The sequence below is a fragment of the Vanellus vanellus genome (assembly GCF_965231255.1).
Source record: "Vanellus vanellus genome assembly, chromosome: 24".
Classification (NCBI taxonomy): domain Eukaryota; kingdom Metazoa; phylum Chordata; class Aves; order Charadriiformes; family Charadriidae; genus Vanellus; species Vanellus vanellus.
The window spans coordinates 6,021,665-6,041,392 of NC_138929.1; the positions used below are offsets into that span (position 1 = coordinate 6,021,665).

A 19,728-nucleotide genomic window follows, 5' to 3' on the forward strand; every position below is an offset into this window, starting at 1 on the left:
CTGGGCCATGGATAATTTACTGTCTACCACAACCCCCAGATCCTTCTCCTCCAAGCTGCTTCCCAGCAGGTCCGCCCCTAACCTGTACTGGTGCCTAGCATTCTTCCTCCCCAGCTGCAGGACCTTGCACCCCCTCAGCTCTGACACCTTTAGGTCTCGTCACCCTGGTGGGCCCTGTCACCGAGGGTGCCCTCAGCTGCCACCACCCCAGCTCCACACCAGGACCAGGGACCAAACCCCCCAGAGCCCTGTGCAGAGCCCTGTTCATTGCCCACAGCAGCAAGAGGAAACCTCTGTGCAGGTCCCCGTCCCTGCACCCAGACCTGCCAGCTGAGCCCCTGCTGGGAGGCAGCAGCCGAGGGTGTCCCTGAGCCTCGGGGCTGCCGGGGTAGAGGGAGAGACCGGAGGGAACCTGATGGAAGAGGGAGCCCAGCTCAACAGCAGGGCCGCAGCGCCGCCAGCCCTTCCTCCCTTCCAGTTATGGGCTGGTTTGGGTGGGAAGGGACCTTTGCAGGTCACCTAGTCCAACACCTGCCGTGGGCAGGGACACCTTCAACTCCAGCAGGTTGCCTGGAGCCCCATCTGGTTTAGATGCTCTGCCAAGTGTATGAATATCGCTGTTCTCACTAAAAAGGCCTAAGGAAAACCTAAAAGCCCTGAAGCCAAAGCATACTCATGTTTTCACTTCTCAAGATATTTTGCCTTTTTTTTTTTATTTATTTGCTTTGCCTTTTTTTTTCTTTTCCGTTCTCAAGCTATTTTGGTTCTCACTTCTCAAGCTATTTTTATGGAGTCTAGGGACATCTCTCTTTGGGCGGATAAAGGCAGTACACAGATAACTTCATGACGATAGAGGCATAATTTTTTTTTATGGATTGCGGGCATTTGTGTTTTGATACAGCTCTTTTATCTCCCGTTGCTAGCTACGCTCCAGGCTTCTGACTCCCCCACTGCCCGACAGCAGGTAACAGGGACGTTAGTGGGGTCAGCCCAGGGGTCTGGATCCCAAGGGGGAGTGGGGCCACCCTGCCCACCCCAGGAATTGGGATGCAGGTGTTGTGTCTGCTGGAGGTTTCACTCGAGGAGATTGTGGGTGCAGAGAGGGGTCTGCAGTGAGGGTCTCGGCTCCGCAGCATGTCCCTGCCCCGGGGAGGGGCTGGCTGTGGGGCAGACCTTCAGGACAAGCCTGGTGAAGGCGCTGCCCTGGTTCAGAGCCTCATGCCCAGAGCTCCTTGAGGCGCAGCGCTGTCACTCAGGGAGACAAGTGGTGGCTGGAGCTCAGGACCAAGCCGGGGTGAGCTGGGGTCCCCTTTGGTCCCGGATCTGAAGAGGAACCGGTGTGACCATCAGTTTGGTTTGGGGAGCTTTGCTTCCCCCCCCCCCCCCCCCCCCCCCCCCTTGAAATGGTGAAATACCATTTTTTCCCCTTTGAAATGGGGGAGTCCAGCTGCTCCACCCTTGCTGTCCCCTCAAGTCACTCTTTCCCTACAAATTTGGAGGTTGTATTTCCAGCATTTGTTTCTGTAAGAGTCTCATTCAAGGTCACACTGCAGAGAGATTTGGGAAGCTCTGAGCAGTGAGAATCACCCTCAAATTACATATCATTCAGCCAGAGTTTGCTGCTGGGGGTGCAGCAGCACCAGACTCCTTCCAGGAGGACGCTCCAGGCAAATGCTGTTTCAATGGACACGGGTATTCACTTCTGGGTCTCACAGCCAGTTTCATGTCCAACAGAGGCCAGGAAGCAAATTCCCTCCAACGAGAACCACTCAGCAGTTACCTGCCCAAAGCTAAGGGGTTATTTGCAATATTTAACAACTGCTTTTCAGAGGTGTTTCCCTTCTGCAGTGATTTCTCTTTGGGGACGTAGAGAAACTCTGCTCAGCTGCGGTGCAAGCAGAAAGAATATGGTCTCACTGGGGGAAAATGAATTCTCGCTTTGTTTAGACCTGCCCACAATGGATTTAGATATCAACCCCATTTCTTTACCCATACTCCGCACTGAGGGACAGCCCTGGCCTGAGCTATCGACCACTTTGTCCGACTGTGTTGAAGTGCCCCCCAGTTTTCCGGGAACTTGGCATTCCCCTCTGGGTTACTGTTGACGTTGCTACCTGTTCAAGGCAGCAAATCGGCAGTTAAAATCAATATTAATATTTTATTATGTTGTCAAAGCCCTGGGCAGGAAGCTGATGTAACAGGTTGTTAATGCGTTAAAGCTCGCTCCCTGAATTGATTTCCACGCTGCTGCGGTCAGCTTTAGAGACAGTATTGAACCTTGCTCTGGAGTCCAAGCGTTTACTGCCTTCCTCCCTCAAAGCAAAGTCAAGACCAAAGACTGTAATTGGACTTTCATTCTCCTGCAGAACATTACACAGCTCTGTGAACAAGCTATTTTCATCTCTCAGCATGAGACAGTTTATCCAATACGATCTGTTGCTCTTAAGAGCGAAGCACTATTTCAAGCCAACCAAATCCCGGGAGTGGGCCCCCATACAAATCTGTATCCAGAAGTCCGGCTGCAAACATTGAGTGAGTGCTGAAATTGGACCAGGCTGCGCCAGCTCTGTGTAGAAGCAAGAGCTGCAGTGAGCAGAAGACCTTCAAGTGGTGAGCAAAGGCCCAGAAACGGGCTTCAGAAGCCCCAAGCCCTCCTTACCAACACATGGGGTTAACTCCAGGCTTTGACATGGACCGAGAGACCGGAGTAGCAGCTCTAAGCTCCCATTATCTGGCTTTCAGGCTCACACACACCTGTAATTTGTAGCACAAAGCATAAACCCATGCCATTAGTAGAAGCCAGATGCCGCTGAATGGAAAGCCACTTCAGAAAGGTAAGCCATTGGACGTGCTATCAGAGACCAGTGGATGTACTATCATCCCACTTAAAGTAGCTGCTGTTTGGAGCACTGCCTGTTTGGAGCAGTTTGAGATTTAAAGTCCCGTTTTGTTGCCCCCACAAAGCACTTATTATGGTTTGAAGAACCCACAACAATTTATTGTCATTTAGACAACTGTTCTCTCATTCGATGACGCCTCCCAACCTGGGAAGAGGAATTGGGGAAAAAAACAAGGAAACTCAAGGGTTGAAATATAAACAGATTTAATAGAATAAAACTAAATAATTAACACTAATAACACTAAAGAACCAATATTGATCCCAATACCAATAGAAAATACACCAGGATTATCCTCAGCCCATTCTACCCGTAGAAGCTGTGCACCCCCAGCAGCGACAGCCAATGTGGGACCCTGCGAGCGCTGTGGCTTCGGGAGGGACGGGCTCAGGGTTGCGGCACCGGGGCGAGGAGTTCTCAGGACAGCAGCTGTGACAGGAGAGAGAGAACTCCTCAGCAAACTTCCTAATTTATAGCGAATGTGCCGTTCCTGATATGAACTAACCCTGTTGGCAGCTCGGGTCAGTGCCCGGGTCTCGCTCCTCCTCATCCCCGCAGCCGGTGAGCTCGGAAACACCGAGACCTTGAAACCCGCACACCATCGCTGGCTGTAAAGGAAATACTTTCACAAATTCAGACACTGGAGTCTTCTAAAAGTGCAGTCTTCCCAAGTATTAGAAGAGACTTTACCGTAAAGTAAAATTACTGAAAGATAAATCAGCCCCGTGTCACTCGAACCACACCTGCTCACTGAACGCCGTACAGCCCTCCCTGCACAGCGATCTGAGGGGTCCCCCGGCCCTGACTGACCCCTGCCGATGCCAGCTCTACTGCTGCAGGGGTCGGCCCGGCCCGGCCCCACTCCACCCTGACACCGCGGGGCTCGCCAAGCGCCCGGCCCGCCACCCCAGGCCGCCGCCCCTTCCCTCAGGGCTCAGCCTGACCCCTCCGGTGTCCCCGGCCCCGCCGGAGGCTGGCCCCGCACCGGAGCGCCGAGGTCAGCCGCGACCACGGCGTTACCGGAGGCCGGGAACCCCCAGGGCGCGGGTCACCCTCGCCCGCCCGCCGTGAGGAGAACCGTGGCTCCTCCCACACCACCCCGCGCGCGGCCCAACCAGCCAATCCTAATAGAGCTCCCAGCTGACGTACACCAGAACGCCCAGCCCCCCTGCCTCTAGGCCAATGGGCGGGCGGTACCGGGAGGCGGCCGTCAGTGCTCGGGAGTGGCGGGCGGAAAAACCAATCCAAGGCCGCTTGCTGCGTAGGGGGCGTCACCTCCCCGCCCCTCAGGGACCCGCCCCCCAGCGGCGCCTGCGCTGCACCGCCCCCTGGCGGCGGCGGGGCGGGACAGTGGCTGCGGCGCGGCGCTGCGGGCCGGGTGCAGCGGCAAGATGGCGGGGCGGGTAAGTGGCGGAGGGTGGGGGAGCGGGTACGGAGCTTTTTCGCCCTGTCGGTACATCTCTCTCCGCTTCTGCTCCTCGCTGGGCGTCGGGACGGTTCGGTGGCTTCTCGCAGCCCCGCTGCCGGGGTGGTAGTTCAGCCCCGGGGGGGTGGGGGGTTTCCTTCAGGGTGTTCTGAGGCTGTGGTGACCCTCTCAGTGGTGGTGGGGGTTCCCTCAGGGTGCTGTGAGGCTGTGGTGACACCCTCCTTCCCCCCCCGTGGTGTGGGCTCCCCTGAGGGTGCAGTGAGGCCGGGGTGGCCCCTCTTCTTGTGGGGCAGGACTGTAGGGTACCCCAGGAATGCTGTGGGGCTGGGGCGGCCCCTTGGTGATGTGGGGTGTGGGGCAGGACTGTGGGGTTCTCTCAGGAGTGCTGTGAGGCCAGGGTGGCCCCTCTCCCTGTGGGTGTGAAGCAGGATTTAGGGTTCCCTAAGGGTGCTATGAGGTTGCAGTGGCCCTGTGGGATGCAGGGAAGGATTTTTAGGGTGTCCCAGGGGTGGTGTGGGGCTGTCGTGACCCCTCAGTGCTGTGGGGTGAGCTTCTAAGGCTCCCTCAGGAGCACTGTGAGGGTGGGGTGACCCCTCTCCCTATGGGGCGTGGGGCAGGATGCTGGGGTCCCCTAAGAGTGCTGTGGAGCCCTAGTGATCTTGTGGTGCTGCCATCAGGATTTAGGGTCCCCTGAGGGTGCTGTGAGGCTGCAGTGGCCCTTGGGCCCTATGGGGAGCAGTGCAGGATTTTAGGGTGCCCTAGGGGTGCTGTGATGACCCCTCTCCCTGTGGGCTGTGGGGCAGGGTCCTCTAAGGATGCTGTGAGAGTGGGGTGACCCCTTGGTGCTCTGAGAGGTGGGGCAGGATTGTGGGATTCCCTGAGGGGCCTCCATGAGGCTGCGGTGACCCCCTGTCCCCGTGGGGTGTCAGGCAGGATTTTAGAGTCCCCTGAGGGTGTTGTGAGGCCCTGGTGACCCCTCGGTGCTGTGGGATATGGGGCAGGTTTGTAGGGTTCTTTGAGGCCCTAGAGACTCCCCTGCTCTTTGGGCACCAGCCAAACATTGTGCTGTGATGGTGATCCAAATGGTGGTGTGGTAAAACGCACCTTAAGGGTTCTGCAGTGGTTTTATTCCATACTTATTTAAAAAATAAAAAAAAATGTATTGGTGATTGTTTAGATAACATCAAGTGGCCAAAAAGGCCTTAAAATGTGAAAGAAAAGTCTTATCTGTCAAACCGCTTTTTGTGGTGCCTTGTATGTCTCCTCTGTTTTCAGGTGTCCATCTCCAAGTGCTGCAAGATGCAGTTAAGATTGCTTTTCTCTTTGCCATCAGCTCAGTCATGCTTTGCTGGATATCAGCTGGTGATAGTCACATTTTTCATTAATATCTGCTTCAGACTGCTTCAGGCTGAAATCTTCTGTCTTGGCCAAACAATTCAGTGATTGAGATCTTGGGGAATGGGTTTTCTCGTAGTTTTTTGCATTATGGTTTGTCTGGTGGATCCATCGACAGATGGTGCAGTGGTGTGATGCAGAGCAGTGGAGGTTAGAGCAGTGGTGAGACATTTGGCCCAGTGATAAGCTGTGCGTCACAGGTGAGCAGATCTACTCGAGTGCCACCTCTAAGATGTGGCTGATTAATCGAGGAAAAAAAAAATAATCACGTTTTGCAGTCTCTCTGTTGTTAAGAGCTTTTCTTCTGTCCCTGTTCCAGATATGTGGTCCCACTTTCTTCCTTGTACCATTTTTCTTCATCTCACCCTTTGCAGCTAACCCAGGAGCAATCTGTGTGTTTTGACTAGCTTTTTTTCGGCATTCTGTTGCCAGAAACAGGAGCCCAGTGCTTTCATCAGTGGTAAGATCATTTTAGCCATAATGAACGTTGTTCTGATACTCCTTGTAGCCTAAACCAATCTGGCTGCAGTGGTCTTGTCTTACCCCCTACTCGCTTGCTCCCCTGAGCCTTTTCAGCATGCTAAGTCAGCAGAGAAAACTATCTGTGTAGTTTGGTGAGTTAATTTGCAGCTGCCCTTGTGTATTGGAAAGGCTCAGTGAACAGTCTGAGTGCTGGAGGTGGTGACGGGGGATGTGGGGAGGAAGGAGAGGGATCAGCCCCAGCTTTTTTCTGCTGCTGTGAGGTTTTTTGCTGCTACACACCTGAAAAAATGTGCCTTTATTTGGCCAACTTGGAAGCCTGGTGGAAGAAAGGGGGGATTTATGCAAATTTAAGAGAAAGATGGGAGCTTAATTGCCTGGTAATCTGGCAACTTGAGTGGGTGATGCTTTGCTTGGGTTACCAGGAAGCTTCTTACTATTCAGTGTTTTCATGATTTATCTACAGATATAATTGTTGCAGAATTATCAGATTATTTAATACTGTGAAGAGAGTTCTTAAGCATAGTGTTTAATATAATTTTCTGGGCTTGATCCAATCTTGCAGTGTGTTGAATACTGTTAATGTAAATTAACAAGCGAGCTGCCTGCTCCCTCCAGCTTGCACGTGGGATAGCAGCAGCTCTGGAAAGGATGTGGAGGTCAGGGTGAGCAAGCAGCAGCATACGTTTCGGATGTGACACTGGATCTATTGTGATCCTTGTCTGTATAAATAAGGAATAGTAGGTAGGAGGATGGAGGTGTGCGATATCGCTGGGTGCCAACAGGTGAGTGTGACCCTGGAACACTGATGCTATTCTGTTGTCAGCGTTTTTAAAAGGTGCTTAAACTTGGAGAATGGGTAGAGAAAGCTTCAGTGACTACTTCTGGCCTGAAAAAAACGTCCTGCAATGCAATTTAGAGCTTAGCCTTTTTTATTAGACTCATGTGGTTTGATTTGTGTATGTATACTTTTACAGAGAGAAATGAATGACTTCCCTGATGTAGAAGAGAGACAAAACCTTTAAACTTCTAGTTATGTTTTAAGTAATTTAGACAAATGATAAGCCAAATCTTATTAATTGTCTAGTGCTGTTTCAGGTACTACTCCCTTAATTGCACTGGCTTTCCTCAATCGCAAGGAAGAGATGGTGATTAATGGTGATTGAAGTTTACAGGAAAAATAGTTTATGATGATGAGAAATAATGGCTGTTTCTGTTATAATTTATTCCGTATCTCTCTCTGCATGGTAATCATGAGGCATGCAAACAGCTCTGAGTCTTGCCGAGACATCAGCCAGCATCTACTACAGAAGAAGGAATGGCATAAAGCTGTCTCGCTGTGTCTGTAGTTGGTTATGGATCCGTTGTACGAAGACTGGACTTTTGGAAGTTAACTGGTGCTGTCTGTGGCCAACTGATTTGAACCTCATTAGGAATTAGTTCTCAAATGGATATAGAAAGGCCAGATGACTTCTCTGCCTTGTTCCAGCCAGCGTCGAGCTGTTGATCCAGAATGAGCTGCGTTTCTGCTTGTATCTGTACCAGATTGAAGAGCTGCGTAGAGGAATGGTGTAGGAAATGAAGCAGGTCTATGTGGCTGCAGCTTTACTCTTGCAAGCTGGCAGGAGGTCGGTCTGTCTTCAAAGAGGAGATTGCGTGCTGAGTGTTGATTTGGTGGTGTGGATGTTGGGGATGATCCCCTATCTGGTGGGTTTTTTATTTAAGGAATAGTAAAGTCTTCTAATAGCTGCAACTTGTATAACAATTCATGACGATTAGAAATAGTGGCTGTTTTGTATGGTATGAATGGTATAACAACCTTAATTTTTCTTTATTTGCTCTTTGGGACTCATTTGGAGTGGTATTGCTGTTAGCCCAGTGATAGGAGACACTCGCCTGTTTGCTTCTCTGAAGAGATTCACACCCGTATTGGGTTGGAAATGATTTTGGTTTCATTTGGGTCCTAGCAGGCGTTGGTTTACCTTGTGGAATTGTGCTGTAACTCCTCTAGGAGACCCTGTGACTTGAGCAGAGGATGCATCGCTGTTGAAATCAACTGACAGATTGAGAAGAGTAGCGGTAGTGGGAAGGGTGGTGAAGGACAGGCTGTATCCCTTGGGTTTTTGTGGCGCTGAAGATACTGCTGGACTTACGCGTACTCTCTTGTACTCCTTGCAGTCAATCCCAGCACAGTTTTAGGTTGGATAGTTTGCTAGAAACTTTGAAATAAAGAGGGCTGGATTTTATGTTTATGGGTTAAAGCTATAAAGTCTGATTTCTGCTAAAAGGTGGAAACAGCCTTCATAGATGCAGGTGTCATCAGGCAACTAAAGAAACATTTGTGAATCAGCTTAGTTACTTCTTGCAGTGTGGTACTGATCCTTCTATCATCACTTATCTTTTTTTAGTGTTTCCTAATATGTACTATGAAGAAATAGGTTTTTAGCAATGTTTTAGGGAAATGGGAGAAAACTAAATCTGAATCTCTGTTTCTGAGATCACTTCTGCAACTGTGTACCTGTCTTGTGAAATCATCGCAGATAGACTTCTGTCCTTCTTACAGGACTTCTGTGTTATAAAAACCCACGCTAAATTATTTAGAATAAAATTCTGACAACCATGTGACCACGGGAATGTTTGTGAGCATGGGATATCTGACCTTGTCATCTTTGATTAACTTTATTTTGTTGCTTGGCTTAGTTTTGCAGAAGCAGTGTGTCCAAAGTTAATACCTAAAAAGACAACGCAATAGGGAGATGTCAGTGCTGCTATTCCATCTCCAGTTTTGGGGGTGCTGATATGTCGCACCTCTTTTCTTACTGAGACAGGCCAGAATGACTAAATTCGGTTATGAATTTTTTTTAGTAGGAAAAAATCTGGAAAAATCAAAGAATCCTTTTGAGGATCATTTCAAGTATGAATTTCTTAAATATTACTTTTAAAATTTTATTTCCATAGCATGGCAAGGGCTCCTCTCTTCCTATCTTCTGTTCTGTGTCCTGTACCTTAGAGCACAGAGGTCATTCAGGAGAAGACCCTGTGGTTTAGCAGATGTCCTAGCTATAAATTGGAGGATGTTCTGCGCACTCAAGCAGAGCTGATTTTATTACAGAAAACCAGTCCTTAGAAGGTAGTCGTACTTATATTTTGCTAAATTTCTCATCAGGAAGACATACTTTTCCGCGGAATAAAGTAAACGTTGATTTCGGTCTTTACATGAAAATGTACAAAAAAATATTGAGAACTAAAGAATAAAATCCTTAAGGCATAATTTGATCATTTTTTTTCTCCAGGTGGGAGTTGGTGGATACTGCCCAAATACACAAGTGCGAGAGAGGGGACAAGCTTTAGGAAGCCCTGGTGTGGTGACTGCTAGCTGAGCCCCAGCAGTGTGACAGGTAGCGATGATCTTAGTAACTGCAGCACTTTTTGGAGGGATGAGGTTCAGAGTGTGGTCTCTACATGATGCAGCCGTTCGCGTAGCTGTTGGGATGCTGTCTCAAATCAGGGACGCTCCCTGGCAGAGACCGGAGTTTAGTGACTGAATTTCTGTATTGGGCATCTTCAGAAGTCTTTTTTACCTTCAGGGATTGGAGAAGATCTGTGAACAGAAAAATTCAAGCAGGGAAAACAGTTGTTACAATTAATAGAAAAGCTTTCAACACAGTATCCTATTACTCTATGATTGAGCCAACTGATAATACTACTGCTTGTTAAAATCAAGGCTGAATATATAGTTCTTGAGGTGCACTCTTGCCCGGCCTCTGCGCTGGTTGTGCTCTTTCTGTGTGTTTATGTCGGATACTCAGTTCAGGCAGGTCAAATGTTTGCAGCATAAAAAGATTTAACACATTTCTCTAGTCTCCTGGGATGCAATAAAGCAGTGACCTTCTATCAAGAAATCTGGAGTAATTTATGCCCTAGAGTTGTGTCAAGTTACATGCTTTTTGTGTAGAAAATACAGAAATACTTGCAAGGTATTGCGTCTTAAACACAAACTGCTTGTAACTGGGTAGCGTTTGGTACATTAGTCAGTGTCCTGGAGAAGTTTGTGCCAGATGCAGCCCATCACTCCTAGGGTGAGTTGCGAATATGCAGGGGTAGCAGCATCTCAGGCTTTCACAAGGGAAATTCCAAGTTTAAGGCGATATTTTTAGTCTTGTGCCTGTTAATATTGGGTAACTTTTCTAAATAAATGGGAAGAAATTTGCATCCATTGGGTGTCTTCACAGCTAGTGCGTCAGAGTCCTGTGACTTGCACCCTGGGCTGGCAGCATCTTAGACGTGGTTGCGTGATGTTTCACTCCTTTAAGCATTTTTAAAAGAGGTTTAGGTGAAACATGCCAAGTAGTGATTCCCTGTAATTAAATTGTTGATCATCTTGGCTCGCAGACGAAATGTGAGGCAACATCCACTGCAGACATGGATGTGTTAATTACAGATGTGCATATTCCGGGTTGTTATTGCTTAATTGGAAGGTGGAGTTGATATTCATGGTAAACTATCAGGGAGCAGCTTCCCAGTTGCGTGGCACAGCAGCACAGGTACAGAGATTCTCTGAAACCGCTTTACTGATTGTATTGTAAGGAACTGGTATGGAGAATGACATCTTTGGTCAGAGCAATCTATTTAGTTAGATTATAAATGCTGTATGATCCTGGTAGCTTGTAGAAATTCTCCTTTAACACACTTTTTTCTCCTTCTCTTTTGCATCAGGCAAACCGATCGGTTTTGGAACTGTAAATTGTATTTCTGATAATATTGCAAAATAATGGAAACGGTACAGCTGAATTCCCGAAGCTACATACATCTTCTTAACTGCCCTGCGTAAATTAGTGCTGGAGTTACAAAGTTCCCATTGCAGAACTGAATTCGTTTGGCTGTAAACTTTGCAAACAAAGGGCGAAAAACAATATCCTCTAAGATAGGCAGTTCCCTCCTAATAAAGTGGCTTTCATGTGCTAAGACGGAAGTAATGTGTAGATTACATGCCCAGAGGGGAGCGCATGCCTGCTTTTAGATAAAGAAAATGGAAAATGTGTTAAGTGTATATTGTATATAAAGAACTGCCAATGAATTGTAGAATGACGGAATGGTTTAGGTTGGAAGGGACCTTAAAGACCATCCAGTTCCACCCCCCTGCCCTGGGCAGGAACACCTCCCACCAGCCCAGGTTGCTCCAAGCCCCGTCCAACCTGGCCTTGAACACCTCCAGGGATGGGGCAGCCACAGCTTCTCGGGGCAACCTGTGCCAGGGGCTCACCACCCTCAGAGTGAAGAAGTTCTTCCTAATATCTATTCTAAATCTCCCCTCTTCCAGTTTGAAGCCATTCCCCCTCGTGCTACCATTACATGCCCTTGTAAAAAGTCCCTCTCCACCTTTGTTATAAGCCCCCATTAAGTACTGAACAGCAGCAATAAGGTCTTCCCGGAGCCTTCTCTTCTGCAGGCTGAAACCCCCCAACTCTCCCAGCCTGTCCTCCCAGCAGAGGGGCTCCAGCCCTTGGAGCATCTCCATGGCCTCCTCTGGCCCCACACCAACAGGTCCATGTCCTTCTTGTCTTGTGGGCTCCAGAGCTGGAGGCAGTGTTCCAGGTGGGGTCTCACAAAGAAGTAAAGACTAGTCGGCGCCCGTATTGCTGACTCCTGCTGATGGTTGGGCTTGACCTTCTGTCCTTATTTAGGTAACTCTGTTATCAGATGAGGAGGAGAAAGTTACTGGTGGTGCAGGCATGAAACAATGCAGGGAAAAACAATCCCTGTTTCTTTCTGGCCCTGGATGATTCAGGTGGTGGTGATGTGAACTCTTCCCTTGTCCACGGTTTGAACTGTTTCGGCTTCTGTGCTGGCTGGCAGCTGGTGTGGACGCAGTGCAGCCGTGGTGCCTCCTTGGCTGCCGGAGCGAGCGCAGGGAGGTGATTCATACCGGTGGGGTGTGGGAAGGACGGCTGCATCTCATCTGTCGCTCTTGTCTGGACTCTGTGTTGAGGTTGTCTTGGTGTTGGCTTGCTCAGAGTTCCCTGGCTTTGGCAAAAATTTGAATATTAATTCTGAGATTTTAACTTTCCTACTGTGTTCCTCTTTTAATAGGAGAAGAAAATTGGAATTTATGAACTTGTTGTCAAGAGAGAATGCAGCTCCTTCCTGATGAGAATAAAAGCTTTCAGCAAAGTAAACCAGAGGTCAAATGAAGCAGATGGAAAGGCCGGTCGTGAGCAGCCAGTCAGTGCTGCTTGTCCCGGGAGACAGCATGCTTAACCTGCTGGGCACAGCAGGGCACTCGCTGAGGGGTGGTAGAGCTGGAAAGAGAACCTGTCTTGCCAAGCCTACTGTTCTCAAAAGTTATTTGTAGGTGTTTGATCTCTTCTTGTAGCTGCTGAATTCTGGAAGTTTTATTTTAGTATTTTTTTGAGATGTCCAGAAAAACACACAAACTTCCATATTTTTTTTTTTTTTTTTTAATTTTAGGAACATAGTGTTTAGGACATCTTCTGTTGCTGAGTCTGGTCCCTGGTGTAGGCATCGTGTTGTTATTCCTTTCATCAATATTACTGAATGCCTTCTTTAAAGGAGGTTTTGTCTTTACTGTTTCCCACTATAGGCTGTTACAGTGCCGGCTTCCTCTTCTGGTTAGGAACCGTTTCTTCGCTGCTAGTTAGTGGCTGTGATAGCGTTGGTATTGTTTTATACCAATTTCTTCTGTCCTTTAGTGTAGAGTTGTTTTTCCTCCCCGTTTTCAGCTCCATGGTGTGTGTGTGTGTGTGTGTGTGTGTGTAGAGAGAAAGTCGTCATAATCCTCCTCAGGCTTTCCTGTGCTGGGAGAGCTTGATTTGTTTCCTTCTCCCAGGCCATTGCTGACCCAGCTCTGCTCCAGCTCGTCTTTCTCCCTGTCAGTGCTGGAGTTTGTCTTCTGCATGCAGCTGGCTCCTGATGTTTGCAGTTCTAATGTTCGTCTCAGATTCTGTTGTCACTTGGTCCGTTGGATCTTTATATCGGGCGATGCTTCACGCATGTCTGCTCTCCACCAGGAGCATAGTCCTGGGTAGTGTAGGGTCTACATATCATCATCTCAGTTCCCTGTTTATCTTCAGAGCTCTTTTAATATCATAATTCTTTCTTTCGGGATTCAAACTTAATTTTATTTGCAGACTTTTAGTGGTGAATGAGTGTCTGACTTCAAACACCTTTGAGTCAGCAGTACTACCACGCAGCCAGTGGGCAGCACGCATCTGCTCTGTCCCGAGTAAATGGGGACTAAACTTTATTCCTGAGAATATCTCCTGCACAGGTTCTTTGTTGTCCCCTTCTCGGGGTGATGGAGCTCCGGGCTTAGAGGTACTTTGGTGCCTGACAGCTGTTACAGTGGAGTTTTTGGAGCGGGGATCCCTGTTTCTACGCAGCTGGCAGGGGGCTCTCCAGAAGAAACTGAAATTTCAAGTACCCTGAGGTGTGATGTTTCCTAACGTTTGTCTGCCAACCTCGTCATGTCAGAAACTGTATATATGCACAGATGCATATACATGTGTGCATATATATGTATCTGCATGTTTTACACAAAAGAAAATTTTAAACATATAGCACTTTAACCATTTGTCTTATACAAACCTTGTAGAAACAGTGCACAGAACAAAACCTGCCTCAGCTTTAGAAGCTGTTTCGTAATCTCTTGGGTGGGATTAGGAAATGAAACGAGTTAAGCTGTTTCAAATGAAGAGCGTCTCTGCCTTAGCATATAATATTTTAGCTCTTCTATTCAGTAACGACTGACAGGTAGCAGTGGACTTGTATTACGTACCGCCAACTTAACCTCCTGTGGGGTCTGAGTAATGAGAAATGTGTTTTTCTTTAGCTGCTTCTATCATCAGCCTTAACAATTCACAAATATTAACCATGTTTTTGTACTATGTGGTCGCCCACGTAACAATGTAATGTAGTGTACTGTGTGTAATATTCCAGAGATTTTATTATTCATTCTTTTCCCCAGTCATATTTTAAACCAGCAGGGCTTTGCTTTTGCTTCAGATGCCTGTTTTGAAATTCGTAAGGGGAAACGGTGTGTTTTATGTATGTGTGCAAGTATCCAAATAACTGAGCATTGCTTGCTGGGCTGAGCTCTCCTGAAAGGCAAGAAAAACTCGTTTTCATATTTGTATGGAGGAAAACTGGAATCCATGCAACTTTGAAAAAAATATCTCTGGAAGATCAGATGTTATGGTGATTGTTTCTGTTATGAAGTTGTTTGCTCTTTAGGGTGACTTTTACTTTGCAAAAGTAAAATATGTCAGCATCAGTGAGCCTCCTGGTGCTGGGTTTTCATGGTTAGCACCAGCTTAGTAGCAGAGAAGTAGAGGCAACATCATTGCGTTGTCATAAATCCAAAGGTGAGGTCCTTCACATTTGTCTTTCAGCGTGAGATTTACCCATGTGTCATGTGGTCTCATTTTTCTCTTGGTAAACAGAAGACCTCTGCATAGACATGGATTTAATAGTGGATGCTACATGACCAGTGATGGATGCCTCTCACTGAGGATGCGTTAGAATGAAGACACTGTCTCAGATGAGAGTCACCTCCCTAGAACTTTGCTGTCCTTGGAGTCTCCTTGCACAAAGCAGAGCAATAACGGGAGGCAGGGAAGACTTCTTTTGCTACTTTAAGCCTAATATGTCTATATTGTGGATACAGGCATAACTGCAACCTGTGAAGATGTACACGGGTCACCTTCAAACCAGCAGTGACAGCAGCGTAACTGCAGCAGATGGCATTCGCTGTCAGCTGTGAGATCTGCTCTCATGGTTTGCTCGAGCTGAGCTTTATGTTGCCTTGCCTAGTTGCTAGCAGTAACCTGCTAGTTGGCTTAAAATTAGCTTGTGTAAATATACTTGAAGATTTCTTAGAAACACTCTGAAGGATTTTGTTTCTTCTGTTCCATGGCGTGTGAGCACAGGCAGTCGGAGTGGTGGGTGGCAGAGAAGGGAGAGGGTGCAGTGGTCCGGGAGTCCTTGTGCTGGTGTCCTGGGAAGCTGCAACCCAAAATGCAAGAGCTTGAAGTGTTCCTTGACAATACTGCCACTGGCATATGGCAGCCGTCCAGGCTCCGGTAGCTCATGTTACAGCTTTGGGCTGCTGCGTTTGTGCCAGAAAAACCTCACTCGGGAGCAGCCAGTGCCCCTGTCCTTGCTGCGCCAGCGCAGTTGCTTGACAGACAAGACGAGGACCCCGGTGAGCCGTGGTGCTGGGAGCTGAGCATTGGGCTGGGGGCAGGTAAGAGGAAGCACCTGCAATTCATGAGAACAGCATTCCTCCTTCTTCTCTGGGTGCCTTCCAGCTTAATTGCCATCTCTTAAATGACCAGATTTCCTCAAATTGTCCCTTGTACACTCATGAAAACCTGCACCCATTGAGTGACGCCCGTTTCTTGCACGAGCTGTATTACCTTAAAACCATTTCTCTATATTGATAACGTGTTGAAGTTCTGTAAAATGGCCTTGGAGCTTGAGGAGGGCGTATACTGGAGAGCCGAGAGCATGGCGTAGGTTATAGATGATGTTGGTCATTGCCAAGGGAGAAATGGTCTTCTGCCCAACTCCCCAGGAGGAGGACGTGCCGGGCTATGGGATGGCTGGTGCAGGCGGTGCTGGTACTGCTGCAGAAGCAGCTACGTTATTTCACGTGTCTGATACCCGAGGATGGTTTGCCACGCATGGATCTTATTGTGGAGCTCGCAAAAGGAGCACTTGGTGCTGGATTTGAAATGCATTCCTTTATGTTTATGCATTTCCTTAAAGCAAAGCTTGCACGTTCCCAACAGCGGACGGAAATAACGCAGAAGAATGGCAGCTTTGCCAGGCGCTTGCTGTTAACATGTAGGAAGCAGTTTGTCAGTAAGGATTAAAAACGCAGTTGAGGACTAGTGCTGTAAAAAGGTTTAATCCAGGAGCTCTGCGTTCAGTTTTCTCCAGAAATATCCTACCTAATGCGTTTTATCAGGGCACGTCCTTCACAAAAGAGTCCCTTCACAAATGGAAGGAGAAATGATGAAATGGTGAATGCTTTTTTTGGTGTGAAGTGCCCAAAGATGGTCAGCCTTAACAGGCAGGTCATGTATTTCAGAAATCCACTGATGTTCATATATTTTTTTTTTTTATTACAAGAATATTTAATTGAGTCTCTTATTCCACTTGAGATTCAGGTAGATAAATCTATTTCAAGGCTGAAAATGGAATCCTTTTGTGTCGTCACATCAGTCAAGGGCAGTTGAGCATTATTCAATAAAAATAATGAATTGTTCCTTTTCTAAATAACAAGTACTTTTGGAGAATGACATTATGACATAAAAAATTGGCTTGAGCTGTAGGGCAGGCTTGCTTCAGTCCACGTGGAGATGAATTTTCTCTGATTCTTTTCTCAAATGGCCCAAAGGGGTTGGGGGCGACGGGTTGATCAGGATGGTAACTCAGGGGGATTATCTAGATGTGTGTGTTGGCGTCAGCGTGTTTCCTTCTCTTGTTGCTGGGATTTACGGGTCTCTTAAGTGAAAGTCCCTTCTGCATTGCTTTTAGCAATAGGTTGACACTGACAGTTTCTGTTGCAGTGCCTGCAAATTTGTGTCTGACAAAGAAAATAGCTGTGCTTTGGTTCTAAAAATAACATCCTTCGGGTCAAGTTTAGCTTTTCTCCAAATTATTTTTTTCAGTCTGTAGCTAATGGTAGAGACATCTTGCCTTTCCCATCCTTTTCTCCGCTTCTAGAGGCATTTTGAGCCCAATGTTCATCTTTCAGCCGCTGTTTTGTGCGATAATTCTGCAGAAGCAGATGGGGTTAGGGATGTAGGAAAGGGCTGAGGTTTCTCCTTGGTGCTCTGCTGCTGCGCTCCCCCCGTGTGCTGTGTGCTGCCGGCTCATGGGATGGGGCAGCTGGGGATGGGAGTGGTGGGATTTGGTTATTTTCGCTGCTGATCTTTGAGTAACAGTGGACAGGGGGTGGGAGGGAGAAATTGAACACTTAAATAGGATTTCTCCTTTGAGTTCGGGAGGGGGAAGGGAGTGGGGAGGACACCCCCACAAAATTTGTTACGGTCATTTTTTTAATAGTGATAGGCTGGAACTGTCTGTTTAACTTAATTTTCTTCTGTTTGTTATTCATTTGCAGTGTTTCCTATAGAGTAGGAAATATTATTTGCATTGTGACAGTTCTTTTGGGAAGTTTTGTAGAGAGACTGTGGAGTTGGGTAGCGGCTGGCTGAGAATTAAACCTTCCTGCGGGCTTTCAGTGCTGCCCTGTGCTGCCTTGTTTGAACTATGTATATCCAGAATGTATGTACTCAAATTTCAGTTTTCTGATTAAAGTGAGTGGAGAATAGTAACATCTTTATTCCACCCTCTTTTCCTCACATAATCTCTCTGAGGGGTTGTAGAGAGGGGGGGTCGGTCTCTTCTCCCAAGGAACAGGCGATAAGACAAGAGGAAATGGCCTCATGTTGTGCCAGGGGAGGTTTAGGATGGATATTAGGAAAAATTCCTTTATGGAAAGGATTATCAAGCATTGGCACAGGGCAGTGGTGGAGTTGCCATCCCCGGAGGTATTTAACAGAGGGGCAGAGGTGGTGCTGAGGGACATGGGTTAGTGGTGGTTTGGGCAGCGTTGGGCTGTGGTTGGACTCGATGATCTTAAAGGTCCCTTCTGACCTAGACAATTCTATGATTCCAATCCAGCACAGCATTACGGCCCAGGGTTGTAGTGGAACTGCTCTGTCTCGAGGCTGCTTTGCCTTACCAGCTTTCAAAATATCCCAATGTCTCGTCACTTGGCAAGAAATGCCTTCCAGTGAATGCTTTGCTACCTGCTGGCGTGGTGCAGGGTTCGGGGAAGTGGCAGGAACACCAGGGTTCACTGGCAAGTTAACGGCGTTGGCCTTGAAGGCTTTTTCCTAGGTAATTTTTAGGTACTTTCCTAGGTATGATAGAAAATATAAGGTATACCAGACTCATAAATGTAGAGCTTTTGGGTACAAACATCTGTATAAAACAGAAGCGTTTGGAGAAACCGTGAAGAGAGAGAGGAGCTCGTCAGTGCCAGCGGACTGTGCTCTTACAATGTGTTAACACTCATCAGACTTATTTGTGTTTTATGGGTTTATGGAATTTTGGAGGCTTGGCTTAGTAAATAAAAAATAAAACTTTTATTTGTGGTTTTTTTTTTTTTTTCCCTCCCTCTTTCTTGTAGTCTATGCAAGCAGCAAGATGTCCCACTGATGAGCTGTCCTTAACCAACTGTGCTGTGGTGAATGAGAAGGACTTCCCATCCGGGCAGTAAGTGTGCGCTGTTGCTCTTTTGACTTTTAACCACAAAGGAATTGTTTTCAAAATTTGGGTGGAGGTGGAATGGAATTTCAGATTTGTGAAGGTGAATACAGTAGGTTAATTAGCAAAACTTCTGCGTCTTTAGAGACCAAAACTTTAAATGTGCTTCTTTTTCAGAACTGGAGATACTAAGAAAAGTAGTAAATATTTCTCTGAAGCATTTCGTGCTCGGACACTGGATCTGCTTAACTAATTATTATCACTATTTTAATGAAGGACTTCAGGCCTTTTTTTATTTTTTTGTTCCTGTTTTTCCTGTTACATAGTTAGAATATTTGAGCTATTTCAAGTAGATTTTTATCATTTAATTGTGGTGCTAGGAGCATCTTTCTGACTTTCACATCATATTGGAGCACTGAGCGGCGTCAGTAGAAACTCTCTCTTGTTCTAAGGCTTTTTGTGCACGAGAAGAAACGGGGAAGACAACCAGGGTGTGGGCACAACACTTTGGATTCTTTAATTACAGTTCTGTGGTGACCGATAGAAGCTGACTCTGGATTTTACTTTTGGGAGAAAGGGAGAAAACACATTAATTTCTCAGCCCACACAGAAGGGCTTTGTATTAAACCAATTCAGCTAATTAGTTTCCTTGCTTTGCTGCAACTGTATGGTGGCTCTCTAAAAGATTCCAATGTGTCAATTATAGACAGAAGTAATTAATTTAAACAGGGAAAGCATCACATGCAGCAGAAGGTGGAAGAGCTTGGGTTTGAAAAATGGGAAAAAAACGTTAAAAAAGATACTGTATGCTACACTTAGGGCCTCAGCATAAAATACCTGGCCCAGATGAATTCTGCTAAGGATGGGGAATGAAGCGGCTCTGAACTGTGGGGAACAGGGGAGTGGTGTGTTTTAAGATTTGCCTCTTTGTGCTGTCAGTCTGCTGTGCTGCTACCCCGGAGAGCTGTCCTGGCCCTTTAGTGGTTACCTTAAATGTGATTTCACAAGCCTAACTTTAGTATAAACTGCCAAAATACACCCCCACCCCCCCGCAAAAATAATAAAAACCCAAACGAGCACAACTTTTAGAGTCAGAAGCAGGCAAAAGTATCTGCTTGGACAGGGTAGTGTTCCAGTCTCTTCAAATGATGTGTTTTCCCCAGATGGATTTTTTTCAAAGTAATTGACTTACAAAAATACCTGAACTAAGTGTTGTACCTCATGCATTAT

At 47.1% G+C, this 19,728-nt stretch overlaps 1 protein-coding gene across 1 annotated transcript in view; it reads left to right on the forward strand.

Annotated features, from left to right (window-relative positions):
* Positions 1-4,245: 4,245 nt before the first annotated feature.
* The window catches only part of NSF (N-ethylmaleimide sensitive factor, vesicle fusing ATPase), a gene marked incomplete at its 3' end in the record, with an annotated part of 91,453 nt that continues 75,970 nt past the window's right edge, over positions 4,246-19,728 (forward strand). The window contains exons 1-2 of the mRNA XM_082495100.1: positions 4,246-4,300; positions 18,422-18,507. Coding sequence (XP_082351226.1) covers positions 4,289-4,300; positions 18,422-18,507 — 98 coding nt within the window. The 5' untranslated portion in view covers positions 4,246-4,288. The remainder of the gene's footprint in view (positions 4,301-18,421; positions 18,508-19,728) is intronic.